We start from the raw sequence: 22,500 nt of genomic DNA on the forward strand, positions 1-22,500 counted from the left end.
GGATCACAGCTGAATAAACAGCCAAACAAAAACATACGCTCTAAAACAAGCCACACTGTGGAGAACCAGAAATGAAAAGAAAGAAATACTTGTATATACTGTATCTAAATGTGTGTAGGAAGTGTGTGTGTACGTGAGCATGCGTATGTTTGTGTGTGTGTGTGTGCGTGCGCACGTGTGTGTGTGTGCCTGCACTTCAATGTGACATGACCAGAGCTCTAAATTAACACCAGCGAACAGATCAAATGCAGGTGAAATTTCACTTTGGCTGGCAGAAAAGACCAAAATTGTGTGTTTGGCTAGTAAGATAAACTTCTACTAGCCATTTTGGCTGGTGATGAAAAAACTAATAATTCAGAGTCGTACCTGGATGTGACGTAGCCTGGTTCTCACCAGAGCTCTGTGTGTGTGTGAAGCTCTGGAGCCCCCTGGTGGAGCTCCAACACACACAGAGGTCTGGGAGACTGTATCAGGATTCAATTTCTCCAGTCCGAAACTAATCGGAGCATTTATTGCTTCAATATCAATGACAGGACAGATTAAAAACTACCTTGACAATTTAGAAATCAACGGAAAACGTTTTTGGAGGTATTTGTTGATGGCGAGGACGGACAGAATGATGGATAAAGCCTTGCTTTCAGAAGGCAGAGCCAATGCGTGCGGTCCCAGACCTAGTAGTGGAGCTCACGAAGCTGTGCGGAACTACAGGTCAGGCAGGAGCCAGGCAAGATGTGATGTACCTGCATTGGAAGATAAGAAACACATCCCAGCAGCACACAGTGGAAGTGGATACCAAGTGCGGATGCTGGAATGATGCTGAGCTACAATGCAAAACAGCTCAACAGCTCAACAGCTCGCCTCCGTCAACAGACGGACGGAGAAGAAAAAGAAAGAGGAACGTCTCCTTGTGAGAGCCAGGCACCACCACACACAGACACACAGACACACACACACACACACACACACACACACACACACACACACACACACACACACACACACACAGACACACAGACACACACACACACACACACTAGCACGCGCGCGTGCGCGCGCGCACACACAAGCACACACACACGAGCGCGCGCACACACACACACACACACACACACACACACACACACACACACACACACACACACACACACACACACACACACACACAGACACACACACACACACACACACGGGCTCGCACACGCACACACACTAGTGCGCTCGCGCACATACACAGGCACACACACACAAAAATATGCATGCGCGCACACACACACGTACACACCATGCCACTCAGTATAAGGGTCTTTTGTTTGACTTCCTCTCTCTCGCTCTCTCCCTCTCTCTCTCCGTCTCCTTCCCCCTCCCCCACCAACTGTACAGTTGTGTGTGCTGTGATGCCAACAAAGAGCCATATAAACATATCCTCAGGTCTGGCTCCCTGTGGGCACACCCAGCCAGCCCCTAAAACAACACAAAGACGCACAAGAAATAGCACACAGACACCGCTGAGGAGAGCGGAGAACAGCAGAGTACAGCAGAGAACAGCAGAACAGTGATCTCAGAAGGAGGACTGGGCTGAGGAAAACATAGATGTCTGTGTGAGAGATAGAGAAAGAGAGAGAGAGAGAAGGAGAAAGGAAGAGAGAGAGAGAGAGAGAGAGAGAGAGAGAGAGAGAGAGAGAGAGAGAGAGAGAGAGAGAGAGAGAGAGAGAGAGAGAGAGAGAGAGTGGGGTGGGGAGTGAGAAGAAAGAGAGAAAGTGATAGGCAGAAGGAGGATGAACAGAACACAAGAAAGCATAAAAAAGAGTGAACAAAAGTGCTGTAAGAAAAGAAAGAGAAATGAGAAATGAGAGACATGTCAATATGACAGGCATGGAGGGACATGAGAGAAACTGTCAAGTGGAACAAGAGAGACAGCAAGGGGTAGGACACAAGTAAGAAAGGAAGAAAGAAAAAGAGAAAGGATGGAAGACAGAAAGACAGACAGAAAGGCAGGAGGACAGATCGTCAGAGAGACAGACACAGGACAGAACAGAACAGGACGGGACGGGACAGGACACCCCCTGCTGAGCTCCTGTCTACAACGACAACTTACACAGCGCCCGCACCCCCATACCACCCCGCACCCTACACCCCCCATCCCATCCCATCCCATCCCGCCCCTCCCCCACATTTCCACTCCTCTCTCTTTATGGAGCTACACGGCATATGGCTGTCAATCAAACGCTCGTCTGTACAAGCAGCTCAAAAAGAAGAAGGAGGAAAAAAAATGGGAGAGCTTCCTTCCCCTTCCCCGAGCCTGCTGCTTGCTGCTGGCTGCCTGGTAGTGGTGTTGTTGGTGCCCATCCCCCACCCTCCTCTTGCTGCCAGCCAGCCAGTCAGCCAGTCAGACGTACGGAAGCCGCCACAGTGCCTGCAGGCATCGCCAGGTCATACGTGTTTCCAAACAGGTCAACAAGCTGACACTGATCCTATGTGTTCCCTGTTCTGGTCTGTTCACGTCATCATGGACCAGCCTGCAGTCTTAAGCTTATCGTCACATCGGTGTGACGGGAATGTTCGGGCAGTGAAAGTTCTATAGAATTCTGGGCGCCATACAATACAATTTAATTATATATATATTAAATATAATTAATATCTATTATTGTTATAGAACACATTTTTTATAGAATGATCAAAAGCCAACACTGTTAAGAGGGAGGCAGAATGAGCCCAATTCAGAAGGATGACGACGGTCGACGGTGTAAGAAAGTTGTGGCCAGGCTCAGCCCGAGACAGACAATAGGCATACATCAAAGGGAATATTAAAACATAGAATTTGCATTTGTCGCCGTTTCCTAATAAACTGGGTGGAGGAGGGGAAATCGTGCGGTTTTCTCTGCTCCGAATGCACTGTGACCTGTATATTATGAATCTCTCATCTAGACCTATTTTCTTTGCTCTGATTAATTCTAATGAATTGTAATACATTATCAAAAGTATGTTACCTTTATCTGTTTGGGGTGTTGATGTTTGTTGATTTGCTTTTTATGATGGTGCACAGAGCTGGTTTTACCAGTAGGCAGACTTGGCAATTGCCTAAGGCCTCAACAAACCGGCCCATAGGAGGCCCCAAATGTCAGCACCTCGATGGTAAAAAAAGAAACGGGAAAACCACTCCATTTTTACCATTTTTACATTTAGCCTAGGGCCCTCAGATGGACATAACCGCTGCTGATGCTGCAACCTCCCTGTCTTCGAAACTATTTTTTCCTTTAATAAAGAAACCGAACCCAACCTAACCTAACCTAACCTAACCCACACCAAGAAAGAGGTTGGGCTGTACATGAAGAGTTCAGCTGGGAAACCCTCTGCAGTAAGTGAATTTGTCATGGATCTACAGAAATGAGCTGCATTTCTAATCATGTGGTAAAGCTCACAATAAGTCCACCTTTTGTTGATGTGTCTTGAATGGTTGTACAACCTAAACAGCTTTTTTTAGATGGGTATTATTATTATTAAACAAACGGCAAATGGCACTTGGAGAGGATTTTGCATAGATCTCAACTGTTAAATTGTTGTAGGGCTTGACACTGGCAACTGCAAACCAGCCAAATTCTGGTTAAATGTGGCTGTGGCTAGTAATAATTTCAGTATCACTAGCCATCTTGGCAGTAAGTCTAAGAGTTCTGAGCATAGACTATAGTGGTAAAAAGATAACTATAGCCACAATTGTGGAGTAGAATTGAATGGCTAACGACTTGCGAACAGCACTAGCCACAGTGGCCGGCGAGTGAAAAAGTTGATGTCAAGCAAGCCCTGAATTGTTCAGGTGCGTGCAGAGCAGAGGCGTGAGAGCCTACAGCACGGCGCTGCCCTGATCCTGATCCTGTAGCCGTGCCTCTCCCATGGCCTTGATATTTTCTGCTGCGCAGTGTACCAGCAAAAATGTTTTTTTTTTTAACCACAGGCAAAGTATAGATTCGCTGGCTGCCCAGTTCCTGAGGGTCAAGGTTCACCAAAACCCCACACAAAAGCAGCATTGTTAGCCCGACAATCCTCCGGGAGCTCACAATGGAGAGGGGGACAATGTGCAAGTTATTTGGAAAGGTTAACTCTACCAAGTGACAAAGTTGGGCCGGGGACAGCCAGGCCCTGCGGGGCACAGAAACCAGATAGAGTAGGAACTTGTCCCTGTGTGTGTGTGTGTGTGTGTGTGTGTGTGTGTGTGTGTGTGTGTGTGTGCTGTTAAACCAGATAGGAACTTGTCCCTGTGTGTGTGTGTGTGCTGTTGACAACTTCTCTGGAAGTTCACGTCAGTGCAAGTAAAAGTTAAAGTAATTTTGTGGTGTGATTACAGTGTTGCACCGATACCATTTTTTGGCCCCGATACCGATATCCGATACCTGGCTGTGCAGTATCGGCCGATACCGATACCATAACGATACCACCCTATTTGAAATGTATATGAAGGGCTGCAGTGCATACTACTTGGATGTAAAATCATTGCATGGCTTTGTCAGGCTGCTGCCTACCTTTGTGAAACAGGAAAAAGACTAATACAAAGTGAATCAAGCAGAACTTTTTATACCTTTTAAATACCTCTATGAAATAACTAAGTTCAAGGCTGCGTTCAAGTGTCATACAAGCATCTGTAAATGGTATCGGTGCCCTATTTGTTGGTACTCGCCGATACCGATACCACCATTTTAGTGCCGATCCGGGCCGATACGGATACGGGTATCGGTATTGGTGCAACACTAATTACAACAGTAGCACATGGCATTACATAGCTAACACCATTTACTCCATTGTACCTAATGAGATAGATACTGTGTTGAAAAACACTGAAAACCTAACAAGGACCCACCACAAACTTGATCCGACCAGTGCAGAGTTAGCTGATTGTAAGACAAGTACACAGGTCTACTGGTTACTCAGATAAGTTACTTGTGTTGGAAGGAAACTGTGTCTCTTTATTTTACTTTTACTTTTGACAACTCTGCGTCAGTGTAGGCTCCAATTCCTCCACACCACGATAGTCAAAGCAGCACGACACAAGTTCAAGCAAAGTTACCAAGTGCCAAATGGACTTTTGGAATATTTAAATATGTTTCGACCTTCTTGAAGAAGTTGCTTCACCTCTCATCAAAAAGGTCTTTTAACAAAGTTGTCGTCTCTGCTGAAAACCTTTTTGAAACCTTTTGACACTTTTTTTGTACTCCACACGTCCCTGGTACTCCGCTGCTCTGCCTAGAATTAGTTGGTGACTACTGTGCTGCACATCAGATGTCCAGGCCAGGTGTGGGACAGTACCAGGGCCGGAGCTATAGGCAGGGCAAGCAGGGCACTTGGCCCTGGGCCCAGGGGCAGGCCCTCCTGTATGAGTCTTGGGGGCCCTATTATGACCTTGGCAGGCTGTTTGGGGGACCCTAATAGTGTTTTGCCCTGGGGCCCAGTGTGCAATTGCAACTGGACTGCACTATACAGTAGACGTTACTGTAGTTGCCCGAGGTGACCCAGTTTGCTACCCAGATAAGATTTAATCCAGACGGAGATTAAGAGGGGGGGTAGGAGAGGGGGCAGGAGAGAGCCCCGTGGGGGGTGCAGAGGGCTGTTTAAGAAATATTTACATTCAAAATGGCCCCTCTGGCACATGCGGAGGGGTCAATGGCTGTTTCCCAATGTCCAGTGTTCTAGCCTTGCTAGGACGTGAAACGCCCAGTGATTGGATACTTGGCTGAGTTCACAAAAGAGTATCAATCACTGGACATTGGGAAACAGCCAGTGACGTTTTAGTAGTAGCACAGGGTGGTCCAACCACAACTAATGCTACTGTTGTGTAGATATAGATTAAATATTACTTGTTTTGTTTTGGTGAATTATCAAAGAAGCATATACATTGCAGTATATTCATTTCCAATTACTAATTAATTTATGGACATTAGCTGTGGTTGGACCACCTGACATCTGAACTCCACCCCCCAATCATTGACCCAGATATAAAAAATGTGGAGACTGTGAATTAAAGGCCTTGACAATGGCAGACTTTGGAAGCTTATCTGGAGTCTTTAGTGACTCCACTATGTCCAGTATGTCTTAAAATCTACCATAGAATGGAGGACAACAGAGACACTCTAAAAAACAGAACATAACCATGTTAATAACCTTAATAAAGGGCAATCAAGACGGTCTAAATTGAAGAAGACAACAGCAATATCACTGTAAGTGCTGTTTGTGTGTAAGTGTGTGTGTGTGTGTGTGTGTGTGTGTGTGTGTGTGTGTGTGTGTGTGTGTGTGTGTGTGTGTGTGTGTGTGTGTGTGTGAAGTTGCTCCCAAGTTCTTGCTTCATGTTGTTGCATACATTCAGCATTCAGCATGGCCTTTCTTTGACACAGTGGTAAAAGAATAGCCACTGTACTTCAACGTGTTCAATCATCCATTTTAGTTAAAGTGATAGTAACACATTGTTAACCTAATAATAACTACAGTGGTTTTCTTGTGAGTTACAGTCAATCAGGCCTTTGCTACTGGCCGGGGGCTGTGTGTGTGTGCATGTGTGCATGTGTGCGTGTGTGTGTGTGTGTGTGTGTGGCTGCAGGGGGAGCGCAAGGCTGTGGGGTGGGGGGGGGGGGTCGTGCACGTGGCGAGAGCTCTGAGTGCATTCTTAGCCTGTGAGCAGGGTCTCAGTGCAAGAGGCCAGGGCACAGGCACAGGCAGAGGCAGAGGCAGAGGGCAGGGCCACACTGTTCCTCCTCACTGGTGAACAATTATGTAACACACGACGACACGGAAAACAGCCCTCCGCACGCAGGCAAATGCACATGTGCAGATCCACACACACACACACACACACACACACGCGCACACGCACACGCACACGCACACACACACACACACACACACACGTGTGTAAGTCACACCTAAACCACATGTAGGATTACCATTTCATACCAACACCAACAAAAGACTTGGTTTCACTGAAATCAGTGTTTTGATGGGGAATTATTGAAATATGAAACCTGACTAGTTATCCAATCACAACATCCCTACTATATGTTGTCCCTATGTCTTCATATCACTGTAGATTTTTAGATCTTTGCAGTCCTGCAAAGTTAAAATAAAATAAAACCACAAGAAAGAAGAAAAATTGAGTGCGATCCATTCCCTACTACTAAAGAATTACAATGAAAACAACAACATCAACTACAACAAAACAAAAAGGGAGGTATGGAAGAGCCAAAGATGAAATGCCACATGCGTCCCAGCTGGTGCTATTGTAGATCAGCTGTGGACAGCACTGTGCCGATGTTCCAAAATGGCAGACGCCAAAAAACACGCTTGGCAGCACCGAGCCGACTCCACGGCAACGCCACGATGACTCGAACTCGTCCCAATCTGGCCTCCATCTGTAGATCAGCTCGCTGGTGCCAAGCGCATTACGCACGCCACAATTGCGCTCGCGCCACGTCAATGCAGAGGGGACAGGGGCCCATATACCAAGAAGCTGGTACAGGAGTTGACCAGGTTAAGTTAAGAGGCAAATCATCTAATAGAAGATGATATTAGATGATTTACCTCTTAATTTCACCTGGTTTACTCCTGAACCAGCTTCTTGGCATACCGCTCTGGTCTCCATCTGTAGTTCAGCTCGCCGTTGCCAAGCGCATTACGCACGCCACGCTAACGCTCACGCCACGTCAATGCTGAGGACAGAAGACAGAGCATGAGGAAGAGGAAGAAGAGGACGAAGAACTCCTTAAGCCAGGCGCTGCTTGTCAACCAGCAGTGAGGAATATTTGATCGATCGGCGCTCGAGGTATCTAAACGAGCCAAACAAGGCTTATAGTCTGGCCTCGGCAAGTCGTCACGGCGCAATGCTCATCACCATGACAATTAGGGATCCGGCCCTGCGAGATCCAGCCCTGCTTACTGGTATTGATCTCGGACCACAATCCTATCGAAACGCAATCATCGGCCCCTAACCTCCTCGCCTCTGGTCAGGCAAGACACCCCCGCAGACTCCACAATAAAACAGCTGAGAGACAAAGCACACCGACACAGGAACTAAAAACACAACTCACCAATGTTAAATGCTCAGTATTACTCATTACTTCATCACTTTATGGGTAATGGACCATCACTGTTACTTGTCCTGTCTTGCACTTTGATGTCAGTCTGTAAATGTCAGTCAATTTCCTTGTATGACCTGCGCATATGAAGAAACTGACAATAAAAGCCGACTTGACTTGATAACATTGGACAGGGCATAGGTAATAATAAGGTCTGAAAGATCCTATCTTAACTTGCTTATGCCTGATTTGCATGACAGAACCAGCTGCAACAAAATGGCATGTGCAACAACCCAGAGAAGCTGACACAGAAGGATGACAGATAGACACATCTTGCCTTTCTCTCCATTAGCTCCTGCGGTTGATGAAAGGCACTGTGTGCATGTATCCAGGATGTATTATGGTGTTTAAGAGTCAGAACTACACACATCCAACCCCTAATAATAGTGTTTGCTCACTACTGGGACCACCATCGTGAAAAAAACATGTGATATCCAACAAGCCATTTCCATGGTCTCTACTCAGAAAAATGGTTTTAGCAGCAGAGGGAAACAATGTTTGGTGTGTGTGTGTGTGTGTGTGTGTGTGTGTGTGTGTGTGTGTGTGTGTGTGTGTGTGTGTGTGTGTGTGTGTGTGTGTGTGTGTGTGTGTGTGTGTGTGTTATTTGTTAGAGGGTTTGCATCTCAGGAACAAAAAGAGAGGTCGGTGACCTTCAGAACAGCAGAACAGACCTATCCACTGGGTAAACTACAGTAATGACCTGAAGTGATGCATCTCTCCCTCTCAACCCACCCCAGCCCAGCCAGCCGAACACACACACACACACACACACACACACACACACACACACACACACACACACACACACACACACACACACACACACACACACACACACACACACACACACACACACACACACACACACACACACACACACACAGCCATCCTCCCACACCCCCAACCACCATTTTCTCACTCTGAGCAGCAGATATCAATATTCAGATGGGGAGAAAAGACTGTTACCAAGTAACGGTCTCCGCAGTTCAGTCCGGAGATCCTGGCATGAGGGCCAGAGTTTCTTCTCGACGGATACCACTTCATCACGAGCTGCCCACACACACACACTGGCACTTTGGCAAAAAAAAAGAAAACAGCCTTAAAAATCACTTTCCAGAATGAACTGTGCTGTTAATTTGTGTCAGAAAGCATTCTTGGCATGGCCGGGAGCTGTCTGGGTGTGTGTGTGTGTGTGTGTGTGTGGGGGGGGGGGGGGCAGATGGACATGACGAGCCGCCAGATTTGACCACGGCCATTTCCAAGATGGAACCAACAACAATTTTTTTTTAAATAAAAATTTGTAGTGGGGACACGACTGGTGTGATTTTTCCCCTCTTTACTTACATTCTTTCTTTTTTTTAAAAGAAATCTGGAGCCCCCCCAAAAAAAATGATCCACATATGCATAGCTCGAAGCCTCTGAACAAACCACTGTTGGCCAGCTATGCTCGCAACAAAAAACCCCAAAAGGCTGCCTGTTAGTCTCTCTCTACTCAATGTTTTAGCTCCACTCGCTGCAAGCTGCCTGCTTTTCTCCCTCCATCTCCATCTCGCTCGTCTTCAGCAAGGCTCGGCTCGCCTCGCCTCTCCTCTCCTCGCCTCGCCTCGCCTCTCCTCTACGCCACGACACTTAAAGCCCAGGTCTTCGTTAAAAACAAGGCAACAACTCGTCCCCCAGGTTGCCATGGAAACAGGTTCATCTATTTTTAGACTGTACTACTAATCAATTTAATTTCTGCTGTTGCCTTTGGTGGTGGCGATGCGGGGTTAAAGGGGAAGAGAGAGGGGCCTGGGGGCTGGGAGAGTGGGTTGTGGAGGTGGGGGGGGTGGGGGTTGGGGGTTGAGGTAGGGGCACAGACATGGGTGCCCTTGAACAGGGCTAGAGGACAGATGAAAGCAGGGGTGAAGTCGAACAATGAAATAAATATTGCATACCGACCGATGCTCATCATCAAACAAAAGGCTTACACAGCATCACAGATGTTGCAGACACACCACAGAGAGAGGTTGTGGTTATGTTACCTACAACTTGCGCTTTCTGGTGAGCCGCTGTGCGATGCTAATGCAGCCGAACCTGTATCTCTCTCCCGTGTTCACTGCAAAAGCCCCCCCCCCTTCTAATCCAAGAGCAAAACAATGTGTTTTCATTTACGACATGCATGCCCCTGGCTGAGTTGCATCAAGGAATCTGGCATACGACATAGCAACAGACACAGAGGAAAATCCAGCGTCAAGAAAGTTATTTGCTGCAGCTAAGGAGGAGAGAGACAAACTTTTTCTACCATCATCAGTGACAGTCAGCATGTGAAATCTCTTCAATTACCCCTGAAATCGCCATGTTTTTGTTTTTGACTCAGGAGAGCCGCTTTGGTGAAGAGAGGCGAGGTACGGCACGAGGTATAGGGAATGGATTAAGAGAGTACCAGGAAATGGGGGGAGGGGGTCATATGATCTACTGTAAGTTATTTCTGTGAACACGTTTCATGCTCCAGCTGCCATGTGTGTGTGTGTGTGTGTGTGTGTGTGTGTGTGTGCGCCTCTAATTTGACCAATTACCAGAGTTCCCACCACCACGCAAGTAATGGAGGAGGACTCAAACCCACTTAGGAAAACAGAGAGACAGAGAAGAAAGAAAGAAAATCTTAGAATGGAGGGAATGAAGGAAGAGATAGAGCAAGATAGAGCAAGAGAGAGCGAGGGACAGAGAGAGTGTGGGATAAGGCAAAGAGTTGAAGTGGGACAGACAGAAGACCTGATGTCACAGTGGAGTTGTTGCACTCCTGTTCCTTTAAGAACGGCAGAGTCGCGACTCTTTCTTTTCCCTTTACCCAGGGTGCCAAGCAGCGCAGTCAAAATGCGCGATCCAGTTTGATCCGGTTTGTAACCTCAGGGTATGGAACTATCTCTTAATGTGTAGCCGTTAGTGGTCAAGACGTCAGTGTGTGTGTGTGTATGTGTGTGTGTGTTTCTTTTCTTTTTTTGGATGTGTGTTGTGGTTGGGTGGTGTGTGTGTGTGTGTGGGGGTGTGTGTGTGTGTGTGTAAGGGATGAAGAGCGGCTCTTTGCATGCATGGGCCTCGGGGTGAGTGGGGGGATGGGCAGAGACACACGCGCACACATACACACACACACACGCACACACACACACACACACAATAGATTAGCAGGACATGGCATCACGGCTGAACTTAACCTAAAATGGAGGTATAATGAAGTTGCACATAGAAAGATGTGGGGTGAAGCACGGTAGGGGTTTTAAAGGAAATCGTGTTTCGTATGTAGGGTGCAGAACACTTAAAACCCAACATGCCAAACTGCCTCTCACTGAAGAACACCAGGGCTGCTCTGAGCCGAGGAGTCATAATCAGGAAACTTAGAGGAACACACCATCAATCTTCACCATAGAAAAAAAGGAAGTGCACGTCTAACCTTCTCTGACACACACACACACACACACACACACACACACACACACACACACACACACACACACACACACACACACACACACACACACACACACACACACACACACACACACACACACACACACACACACACACACACACACACACACAGCTCTAAACTCATCAGCCATCCCAGAACCAACATTGAATGTCTGGAAGTGAGCAAGATCCACATGCCCTTGAGTATTTCATACAGCCTAACCTCAGTCTGACTGATTCACCTGTGAGAAGGACACACAGAAGGAGTTCTAAGGAATTTCGATATCTGATTATGCAAACTGCGGGGGAGCAAAGTAGCCTACATGATCATTGAATCATCTTAAGTCTGGGGATGATGCATAGGTCTACCGTACACTGACCTGATAGATTTTGTTGAAGTGCACATTCAGATTTCACATTTTTGCCATCATGTGAAACATGCACATACAACTATGACACTGACGTTCATGCAGTGAGCAGGTGGGTAGTGAGCAAATCACCGGATGAGACATTTTGATATTTTACCTTCACTTATGCACAATACAGGTGAGTATGTGTGAGAATACGCGGATCATTTGATGTTCAATACACCACTGGAATAGCTCTTTCTGAGGAATCAAAACATCGCATGCATCGTAGGGTACTAGGCTATTTACAAAGGCACACCGCATCCAGCGTAAACGTGGACCGAATTGACACTCAGACCAAGTTGGAGACTACACAATGGAAAAGAGACCGTCATTATGACCACAATAGTTAAAACTTGGCTTTGGCACTTTGTTTACACCGCCCAGGAGACAACACTCCTTCCTGGCTCCATCACTCTCTCTTCCTCTCTCACACATACAAACAAACAGAACCTACACTTGATTTCAGAGAGGACAAAAATCAAACCCCATGTTTAGTTCGACAGTCTCAGCTCTTGGCGACATACTTCACCACAGATCTGTCTGGAACTTCAGTCGCCCCCCTGTTCGGATTGTTTCGTTTCACATCGAGCTGGAGCAGAATTTGTAAATGAGCAAAAGTGCAACAGTTCCTGCTCAGTGCCCACTGACTTCTATTGGAAATGGAACAGAGAAGTTTCCATGTGTTATGTTATGGAATGTTTCAATGTCCACGAGACTTCAAAGTAAAGTTCTGCGCTTTAGGCTATTCACAAAATACAACTACAGCATTGTCAATTGTAATAATGGATTAATAACAAGCATCTCAGCCATGTGTAATGCATCTAAACAACCGGTACTGACTGAGGGTACTATGATGAAGTAATGGTATCACAACATTACCTGATGAAGGAGGCCATTGAATTCTCACGTGCAAAACTGCTTTAACACTGATAGATGCCGCATCAGAATACTATGGCATCCCTACGGGGGTCCTTCTCACCAACTCAAATTGGTGCTTCATACTCCAGTAAAAACACAAGCCATCGCAATCCGTTGACCCTATTAACAATCCGCACTGGTGAGATGCCTCAAATTGTAATCCTTGCAGTGAGGGCAGTACACAGTACAGTACACAGTACAGTAACGTTATAGCTGTAGTGGTCACATGGGCATAGCGAAGGGTTGGCTTGTATCAAAAGAGGTTACGAATGCGAATAACAGTTCAAATTCTGTCATCCAAAACTATCGACCACGGTGCTTAAATATACAACTATGGGGAATGCTGAACTCTGAAAATCGTGCAGTTGCACGTTGAAAGTTGTCAATATCTGTCAGGTTCCTCCGACCCTACAAGCTCGTCACAGCTGATCGGCGTCCAAATCCAGGGTAGCCATTTGCATGCACGAAGTTGAGGGTGAACACGTCTTCACTTACGTAAATGGCTGATGCATTACATGATTCTTTTTATTGTACGACACAGCACTTCAAGCGTCTCACTGTCAATCACGAGCCGTGACTCGACCAGACAAAACAAAAGCCTCATATAAACATCGGCAACCGTGAAATAACACATATGTGGTGTATATATTTTTGAAATTAGCATATTCCACAACATTGAAAAGGTACAGTCCTTGCGCAGCCAGGAAGACGCAGGTCGCTTTTTCAACCGCTCCGGGTGATCCCCGAGAGACCCAACATGAAACAATAAACCGGACGGAAATAAACATATGCAAATAAATGTAGGATTTGAAAAAATCGTTCGCGTAATCGGATTAAATATATCATTAAACATTGGAAAGTGCACAATCACCTGCACATTTCGCACACTTTTAACGGGATTGTTAACGGTACAGCCCTGCAATTAGCTGAGCGTAACTAAAGAATTGTCCAACCGTGCACATAGCTTATTTCCATTCATAATAGCCGCAATTCGGCGGCATGCGCTTTCATTCGCGGATTCCACGAGAACGTAAATGAGGATCACAGAATGATTTTAGCAAGTGTTACTTCACATAATTTTAGGCCGCAAATAAATCCTCGGTCTCACCTCGCTCGCCTTTACCCCGCAGGTTCCACTAACTTCGGATTCGCTTAGGGATGCTGATACGCTGCAGCTACTTCTGGCGACCAGTCCCCGGCACCGGCAAGCGATACAAAAACGCTGATTGGGTCCCGACAAGCGCTCATCCCTCGGTTTGTGCTCAGACAGGCAAATTATTGGTCGGCGACTGTGTCGGTGACGCGCCCCTATTAAGGTGTATGTTGTTGTCTCGTTCTGAAGGGGAGGGGACATAAAACAGCTTGATAATGAACACTGATGTGTTGCTTTGCATTTCATATCTCTACACCTCTGACCTGTCAGGCAAGTCAACCAGCTACTATAGCATTCTGAAGACAGAAGTAACCAATTACTTTCATTTTGCAAGAGGCACCAGGTAAATGCAAATGTTCAATTTTTCATCAGGTTCCCAAAAGCTCAACCCCATGGGAGTATGTCCTCCTTCGCAGCGTAATGTAGTCTACTGTACAGTAGACCAACTCCTAAATATTAAGTTTAATTTTATCTGTCTAAGCAGTCTAGTTCTAGACACATCTTTATAAGTTGAAGGTAATCTCTCATGCGCTCTTAGGTCGATAGTGTACTTGAAGGATATCAGACCTCCGATTCTTACTTGTCTTTATCAAAGAAAATGGAATCTTGTACAAGAACGACCACTGGCTGGTGTGGCCAGGAGTGGCACTGCAGCTATATCATCCAGCCAAGTAAATAATGAATGGGTGTCAATGGGGCTGTACGCTTCTCATAGAACTATCTGCCCGTGTGATTTTTTCCCTGGAAACAATGAAGTCACGTTCGATAGATATGAGTAAGTGAAAGCATTTGCCGGCACGTTTGCATCTTGTCAAGTGTTAGATTCGTGAAAATGACCCTTATTTCAACTATAGCAATGACATAACACGTGACAATCGACTTTACGGCACTACGCCATTTGTTTTGTAGTTTTAAGTCTGACTTCAGACGTCGATGTGTTTAAAGTTATGTTAGGATTGTTGCGGACACCTGTTATTTATTGCATTTAAGGTGGTGGAAAAGCGGCATGTGTACATGGGGTAAAGGAAATGACTGCGCTCATCCTTAAGAATTTGGGCACCTTCAATTAACATGTTGGACGGCGGTGGGGGGTTTTGAGGTGTGTGACCGTAGATGTCTCTGCTAGGATCAGTCAGAGTACGTCTCTCGTCAGCTCTGGTCGTGAATAGTCGCAGAGATTCCTCAGCCAGCAGGTATTAGCCGAATGCTAGCGTGTTGCAGGACAAAACTAACACGTCTTTGGGAGAACAAAGCCATGTCAGGAACCTTTAACTTCACTTCTAATACAACTTCCATGATAAGGTACAGAATGTGCACACACCTTTACAAACCAGAGAACAGAACCGTCACAAATCCCTGCTGAGCCATTTAGCCCAATAGGCTCCCATTCATCTTTTACTTGGCTGCGTTCGCCAACGGGGCTATATGGGAGCCAATGAGAGACGCCTATCTCATAGCTTAGAGAATTTCTGTCTTTATCCACACCACTACTTCCTAAACTCTTTTATCCGCGTGTCCATCAGAGAGAGCGAGACCATGTGTTCAGTTTTTCCAATATCAGCGACACCGCGCTCTCTAGTGTCAGCTTTGAGTAATAGACTTTGGCTTCTGGTTGTTTTATTATGACTACATGATGACAGAGCCTCTGAAAAACAATGAAAAAAAACTCAAAAGAAGAGATAAACTAAGAACAAGAATGGCAAGCAAGGGTGGACAGTTACAACAGCCAAATGTTTTCAAAATATCTGTCTGGTAGAGAAGCAGTTACTTTTTAATGGTAATAAGCATTATGAGAACTAAACAATGCAATCAAAATAGCATACCACTTAAAAATTGCAACTTCATTCTTTAAAATATTCCCTATTAATGAATAGTCACAAGCAAGGTAAGAGACTTATGTTGCAGAATCATTTTGAAATTTATTATAAAACAGGGACACAATATACACAATTAATTGATATGAATATACATTTATTAAGTGTTTTCAAAGTCGACGAACTCTTCTCCTATATCATAAAAAGCATATTTTTAAAGCTAAAAATATAAAAGCATATGTGAACGTTACATTTCTTGGAGTACAAAATGGTGTTTCAAAAGGTTGTATATTGCACTACAAAGACATCAACTAAATGCAAAGTCACAGAGATAGATAAAAAAGGACATACAATGAAAGCAGAGGGGATAGGAAATATTTACAAAACATCAATAGATGGGCCAACAGAAGTTCAAATTCCTGTTCCAAAACCCACTGACTGGCGTATCAAAACTTTCCCTGTTGAAAATAATGTGCATCACACAAAGAAAAGAAAAGAAAAGAAAGAGGAGAAACTTAACAGCTTATCGGCCTTAGCAACACCTAAAAACAATAGACGCTGGAGTTGGAGTGGGTGATTAAGCAGAAGTGCTGTGTGCCACCAGCAGCAGTGAAAGGCTTGGCCTCGCTCGGTTAGGAGAGGAGAGACTAGCCTTCATGACAGGAAGAAGATGGCATGAAAAGACTGGGCACCCTCACACAAAAGAGAGCATAACTCAACCAGACAGACAGACACATTTGAATGCTGCGCTTAGGAGGCCATTTCTTTTTCACCATTATTCCGTACAAAAAAAAAGATCGGTCTATGACAAATGTGTGTTTAAATGGAAAAAGGACAGGTTGCCCCATCAGCCTGCGCAGTGAAAGCCATTTTGGAGGGGGTGGAGGGGTGTCTGCAGGAGGGCTGAGGTGAGGACGCCACAGTGGCCAGCAAGGCTCTCACGTCACCTCAGCCAGAGGTACAGTACAATACAGTACATGTCATCAATGTGACCGGATGTCAAACACAGTCACATGTCTCTGACAACAAAACTGAGAAAATCTTTTTTTTGTGTGTGATTTTCTTCTCTCTTTTTTTGTTGTTGTTGCAGAATTTGCAAGTTGAGCTCTTGAAGAAGCTGCTCAATGCTCCATAAAACAGTGTGGGTTTATCTAAAAGCAAAAACTTTCAGAGCTGATTTCTGTTTTCTATTTTAAGAAGTGAACACATTCAGATATCAGATAATCACCAGACTCCCATGTGTAAGGTACAGTTGTAAAACTCACAATCTGCACTATCCCAAATCTATGATTAACTCAATATGCCCTCGATGCCAACTTGCTGCCCGTTTCCTTATGGCTAGTCACAAACGGCACGGTAGCTGGCTGACTGGTGACACGGTAGCTCTAATTGTGAGCATAATACGAGCCTCAAGCCCCGAGCTGCGTCTGGAGTGTTCTATTTAAGTGTGCATGTGCCATAAATAATGCACGAGGTGCTGGTCAGAGGTTTAAAATGGAGGCAGGAGGAAATTGCCACGACAACGCAATCACTTCGGGAACACCGAAGCAAGAGTTATCATTGTGACGGCGCTCACCCAAATAAAAACAAAATCGAACAGAATAACTAACGACAATGTTATCCATACAGAGATGAAAAAGAAGCTGGGTCGTATAAAAAAAACAACCATTGGTTTCCCTTTTAAAGTGTTATAAATCAAGTTATGAAACATGTATAATAAAAGCAATACAACTAAAAGAGGTTTAAATATCCCTGTTGTTTACAATTAAAATGGGTGCGCAAAAGCTGTGTGATTGAAAATATGTAGTGTTCACCCATCACTTCTACCTGTTCTATTGGGCCTACTACTGTGAGAAGCAGCCTGAAGCTGCAACAACACTCACACAGATCTCAAAATAATCTGAATACAATGCTGATTAGCTAAAGGAGTGTTAAATATATCCATTACAGAGGCATATAACTTACAGTGGAAATAGGTTCTAAATAGATAACGCTGGTGAGGAGAGGAGTAGTGATATGGTGCTGGTAGTGCTTCTGCAGTCTTGGCTTCATGGCCCCTGTTCTAAAGGGGCATCTTTAACAGAGTTGTGTAAAGTAAAAGTAGAAATACTCTTAATGAATGTAATTGCAACACTACCTGTAGTGTAGTGGAATGATATTACACAGTTTCAACTTTGTAATATCATACTACAAGTGTTGTAATTATATCTGTAAAAGCACTTTTACTTCTACTTTATACAACTCTGGCGTGCATTTCTCGAAACCATAGTTGCTAAATTCATTAGCTACTTTGTTGTTTGCAATTACCCATTGGCAACTACCCAAATTGCAAACTGGCTAACAACTACACTTTTGAGAAATGCACCCCTGATCTTTGGCTGCTCACTTCACTTCTTGAAGAACTTCTTGTTGAGGAGGAAGATGAGCAGGTTCACGTTGACCTTGGCCTTGTCAAACATCTTCATCACCGCCACGCCCTCATACTGCAGCTGGAGCAGGTCCTGCACACACCAAGAAGTCATTGAGGACTAGTTATTATAGTGCATAGGATACAATACACAGTACACAGTAACATTTGCAGTGTTAATTCAACATTGTTCTAAGAATATATGGCCCCCACTCGTTTTAGGGTTAAATTATTTTTTAATTAACACCAAGAGAGTTGTATTTTACAGCATATATAGCTTTGCAGTGTTAATTCAACACTCAAGAGTTAATATTTAACACTAAAATCGAGTGGGACCATACGGTATATGCTCAGAATAGCGTTTAATTGACAGCAACATTTACTGTGTAGTGTATTATAGAAGCACATAATTAAGTCATTTAGGACTAATTATTATAGTGTATATACAACATACAGTAGTGTATTATAGAAACACATAAGTAAGTCATTGAGGACTAATTATTATAATGCATATACAACATACAGTAGTGTATTATAGAAACACATAAGTAAGTCATTGAGGACTAATTATTATAATGCATATACAACATACAGGAGTGTATTATAGAAACACATAAGTAAGTCATTGAGGACATACATTAGCAGAGTTGCATAAAGTAGAAGTACTGACTCTTGTAGATGTAATTGCAACCCTAGTGGTATGATATATTACACGGTTCCAACTTTGTAATATCATACTACAAGTGTTGTAATTACAGCTATAAGGGTACTTCTGCTTCACACAACTCTGTACAGTAGTGGATTACAGAATAGTAGAGAAACCTTACTAATCAAAGGGGGAAATTATGGTGTCCAGCAGCGTGCGCATAATACACATGTCCGCAGATCCAAAATATCAATCGTTAATTACTCACTAATCTCTTTACTATGCCCAATTTACATTTGATATACATCTTCATAAAACATTGTTGTAGCACTAGGATCTCATGCCAGTTGAATTACTGTAGCCTTATTCCTACTTGCTCCTCTACAACTACACAGCAACGTCACTGTTGTAATGAATATGTTATAAAGCAGGGAATAGAATGAGAGATTAAGTCAATTCCCTACTGTAGTGTACTGTAACAGTATGTATGTATGTATGCTTCACACATACTCAATGTCCAAGGTCATTTAATAGATATGGCCGCCATGTCCAAAGAAATCACTATCAGTATCCATGCCCCAATTTGGTCACAATGTGTATACGCACATGTGCTTTTAAACAGTTTTTGCCATGTTGTATTAAAGGCGTCTTGTACTTTCGTCAAATCTCTTAATTCCCTCTGCTAATTCCGTTCAGTTTTGGAACCCACCTGGTATTTGAGGGGGAAGCGTTCCATGTCCACCCCCATGAAGCGAGCCTTCACCAGGAAGGTGCCCCCCTCCTCACTGGGCACGATGTCGAAGATCACGTTCTTAAACCTGGTGAGGGGAAGGAAGGAAGAAGAGAGCCAGTGAGAAAGGGCTACAGTACATAAAGGAAGCTCAGAGTTGCAGAATTGAAGTTGGAGTTTGTGTGTGTGTGTGTGTGTGTGTGTGTGTGTGTGTGTGTGTGTGTGTGTGTGTGTGTGTGTGTGTGTGTGTGTGTGTGTGTGTGTGTGTGTGTGTGTGTATTCTCAAGGAGACTCTTCAGTTGGTGTGCGCCTGTGTCTGTGTCTGTGTGTGTTTCTGTGTCTGTGTCTGTGTGTGTTTCTGTGTCTGTGTCTGTGTGTGTTTCTGTGTCTGTGTCTGTGTGTGTTTCTGTGTCTGTGTGTGTTTCTGTGTCTGTGTCTGTGTCTGTTTGTGTGTGTGTCTGTGTGTGTGTCTGTGTCTGTGTCTGTGTCTGTGTGTGTGTGTGTCTGTGTCTGTGTCTGTGTCTGTGTCTGTGTCTGTGTCTGTGTCTGTGTCTGTGTCTGTGTCTGTGTCTGTGTCTGTGTCTGTGTCTGTGTGTGTCGTACTGGGTGATGGGCAGGTCCTCGATCTCCAGCAGTACTCCCTTCTCATGTAGGCGTGCTGCAGTGTAGGTGAGGGTCGCCTGCTTGCTCTTCTTCCCCTTGCCATCCGCTGCCTTCTTCCCATTCACCTTGCTGAATACACAAAATACAAACAAATGTCAAACATAGAACAAAGAACAAACACACACAGAATAAAAAGGGAAAAACTACTACTGCACAGGTATCTTTTGCCTCTTTTCCACTGCCGGTTTTCTAGTAGGCCAACAGCTCGACATACCGTGACTCGGCCGCCACTTTTTGCTTTACGATTGAGCTGTGTCGTGCCTATTCGAAAAGCAGAAAGTGGCGGCCGAGTTGCGCTGTGTCGAGCTGTAGGCCTATCAGAAAAACGTCAGTGGAAAAGAAGCATAAGATGACTTTATAGCCACATAATGACTAACTGTAAAAAATAATTATATAGCTATCAAAAACGTTATTTTTCTTTTTGTGTTTCTGGTTACTGTGTTCCCTTCACTGAGCTCTTGCCAGTGAATTATGTGACATCTGTACTAGGAGGGTACATCTTCAAGGTAGCCTCAGATAAGAAGCAAAGAGGAGTTGTTCTCTCCACTGACCTTTGTGACCCCTGTCATTTTCACTTTTTGTGTTCCTCATTAAAAACGGCCGTAGTGGAAAGGAGAGGCAGTCTGAGAGACAAAAGACGCCAAGCGAGGGACATGTTTTCCAGACTTCTCTCTCCTTTCGCGAACATCAATTGTAAACCTCATCTGATTGTCTTGGTCTTGTTGTATATTAAAGGTACACTGTGTAAGATTTTTAGTTGTTCATTTCCAGAATGTATGCTAATGTTAAATTTTTCATGAATACTTACCACCACCATCAAATTCTAAGTATTCATTAATTGCATTTTTCATACATGAAAAGGGGGATCTTCTCCATGGTCCGCCTTTTTTGAATTTTTAGCTGCAAAAATGACTGTACTTAGACTGTACTATACTAGAAAATATTAGTTTATTACTTAGTACACTTCCATGAAAATATCAAATTTGGCCATAGGCAACCCAGTTTCAATGAGCAGCATAGTTGCAGTACCTCTTTTGACCATTTCCTGCACAGAGCACCTTTAATGAGTTTTCTTAACACTAACCCTTCCACGCGTCTTCATCTGACTCTGACAACATTCAGTATGTCCTTGTTGTGCACAGTTTCATATAATTGTCTTAATTTCAGCTGAAGAAAAAGTGAGCATAGCCGATTTCTCTGCCTGATCCTATTAGTAACCTTGTGGCAGTTTGCTCATGACTGTCATTCTGAAAGGACTTCAGGGCTTCATTCATTCATGTAATAATTTCTTCTTCCTTTTATGTGCCTCTGATTACAGTTCATCAAAGCACAGAGAAATGCAACGTTCACCTAAATGTTGAATGGCCTTGGCTGCCTGGTGTCATATTTTCTGTTATTGTCAGCCGTTACATTTTGCAGACGGAGAAAATGAAAGGGATAGGGAGAGGAGTGGGAGAGTAAAAAAATAATAATGAAAAAGGAGCGTTGTTGTGTTAAAGGAGAATTGAGGCCATTTTGACAAGATATCTTATCTGATTCTGGCCAAGGGGATAATGGCTAAAGGGGACCCTGCGAGACATGTTCATGCGCACTGCACAAGGGATGGGATATCGGTATCGGTGTATTGGTATCGGATTCAGATATCAACATATTTCAGAAATTGGATCGGATCGGAATTTTCCCAGTACTGACATTGAGCCAGGTGTAATGTTAATTTGAACTCATAACACTTGCATATTAGTTTTCAGGATGGGATTGTTACTTTTTAACTTGCTCCTTTTTACTTATTAATTGGTTTCCTGGTCTTCTGACTTCCTTTTCTGACCAAATAGTCATCTTGGGCCTACCTCAAGTTGAAATCCATGCATATATGTGGTTTTGGTATTGGATCCGAGTAGTATCGGTATCGGCAGATACCCAAATTTAAATATCGGGATCGGATCTGAAGTAAAAAAATGTGTATCGGTGCATCCCTACACTGCACAAAGTTGTTCAATTGCGCTCGCTGTTTTCAGCTGTTTTCAATAAAAGCGGGAGGCAGCGGCCACGGCCTCCTAGTGACGCAACACCTTTGGCGTTGCTTCTAGGCCAGGAGCAATACAAATATCGTTTCTGAGAACCGGAGAAATCGGGAACTCCACCCACTTTGTCAGGAAGCAGTCAACTTTGAGCTGCTCCAACAGGCCTGGGTAGAGGCATGTTCA

The 22,500-nt window shown here is 44.4% G+C and overlaps 2 protein-coding genes across 3 annotated transcripts in view; both read right to left on the reverse strand.

Annotated features, from left to right (window-relative positions):
• Positions 1 to 14,139, reverse strand: part of LOC134448944 (transcriptional repressor p66-beta-like) — a 56,775-nt gene extending 42,636 nt beyond the window's left edge. Inside the window, exon 1 of one of the 2 annotated variants that reach the window (XM_063198652.1) lies at positions 13,992 to 14,139. Coding sequence is in view for 1 of the 2 variants with exons in the window: in XM_063198651.1 (XP_063054721.1) it covers positions 12,845 to 12,861 (17 nt within the window). In the remaining variant the exon portion in view is untranslated. The other variant, XM_063198651.1, reaches the window with a different exon arrangement.
• Positions 14,140 to 15,990: 1,851 nt separating this feature from the next.
• Positions 15,991 to 22,500, reverse strand: part of iqgap3 (IQ motif containing GTPase activating protein 3) — a 41,418-nt gene continuing 34,908 nt past the window's right edge. The window contains exons 36-38 of the mRNA XM_063198653.1: positions 20,237 to 20,365; positions 19,613 to 19,721; positions 15,991 to 18,351 (exon numbers count right to left, since the gene is read on the reverse strand). Of these exons, the coding sequence (XP_063054723.1) occupies positions 18,238 to 18,351; positions 19,613 to 19,721; positions 20,237 to 20,365 (352 nt within the window). The 3' untranslated portion in view covers positions 15,991 to 18,237. The remainder of the gene's footprint in view (positions 18,352 to 19,612; positions 19,722 to 20,236; positions 20,366 to 22,500) is intronic.

The sequence above is a fragment of the Engraulis encrasicolus genome, chromosome 5 (assembly GCF_034702125.1).
Source record: "Engraulis encrasicolus isolate BLACKSEA-1 chromosome 5, IST_EnEncr_1.0, whole genome shotgun sequence".
In the NCBI taxonomy this organism is placed as follows: domain Eukaryota; kingdom Metazoa; phylum Chordata; class Actinopteri; order Clupeiformes; family Engraulidae; genus Engraulis; species Engraulis encrasicolus.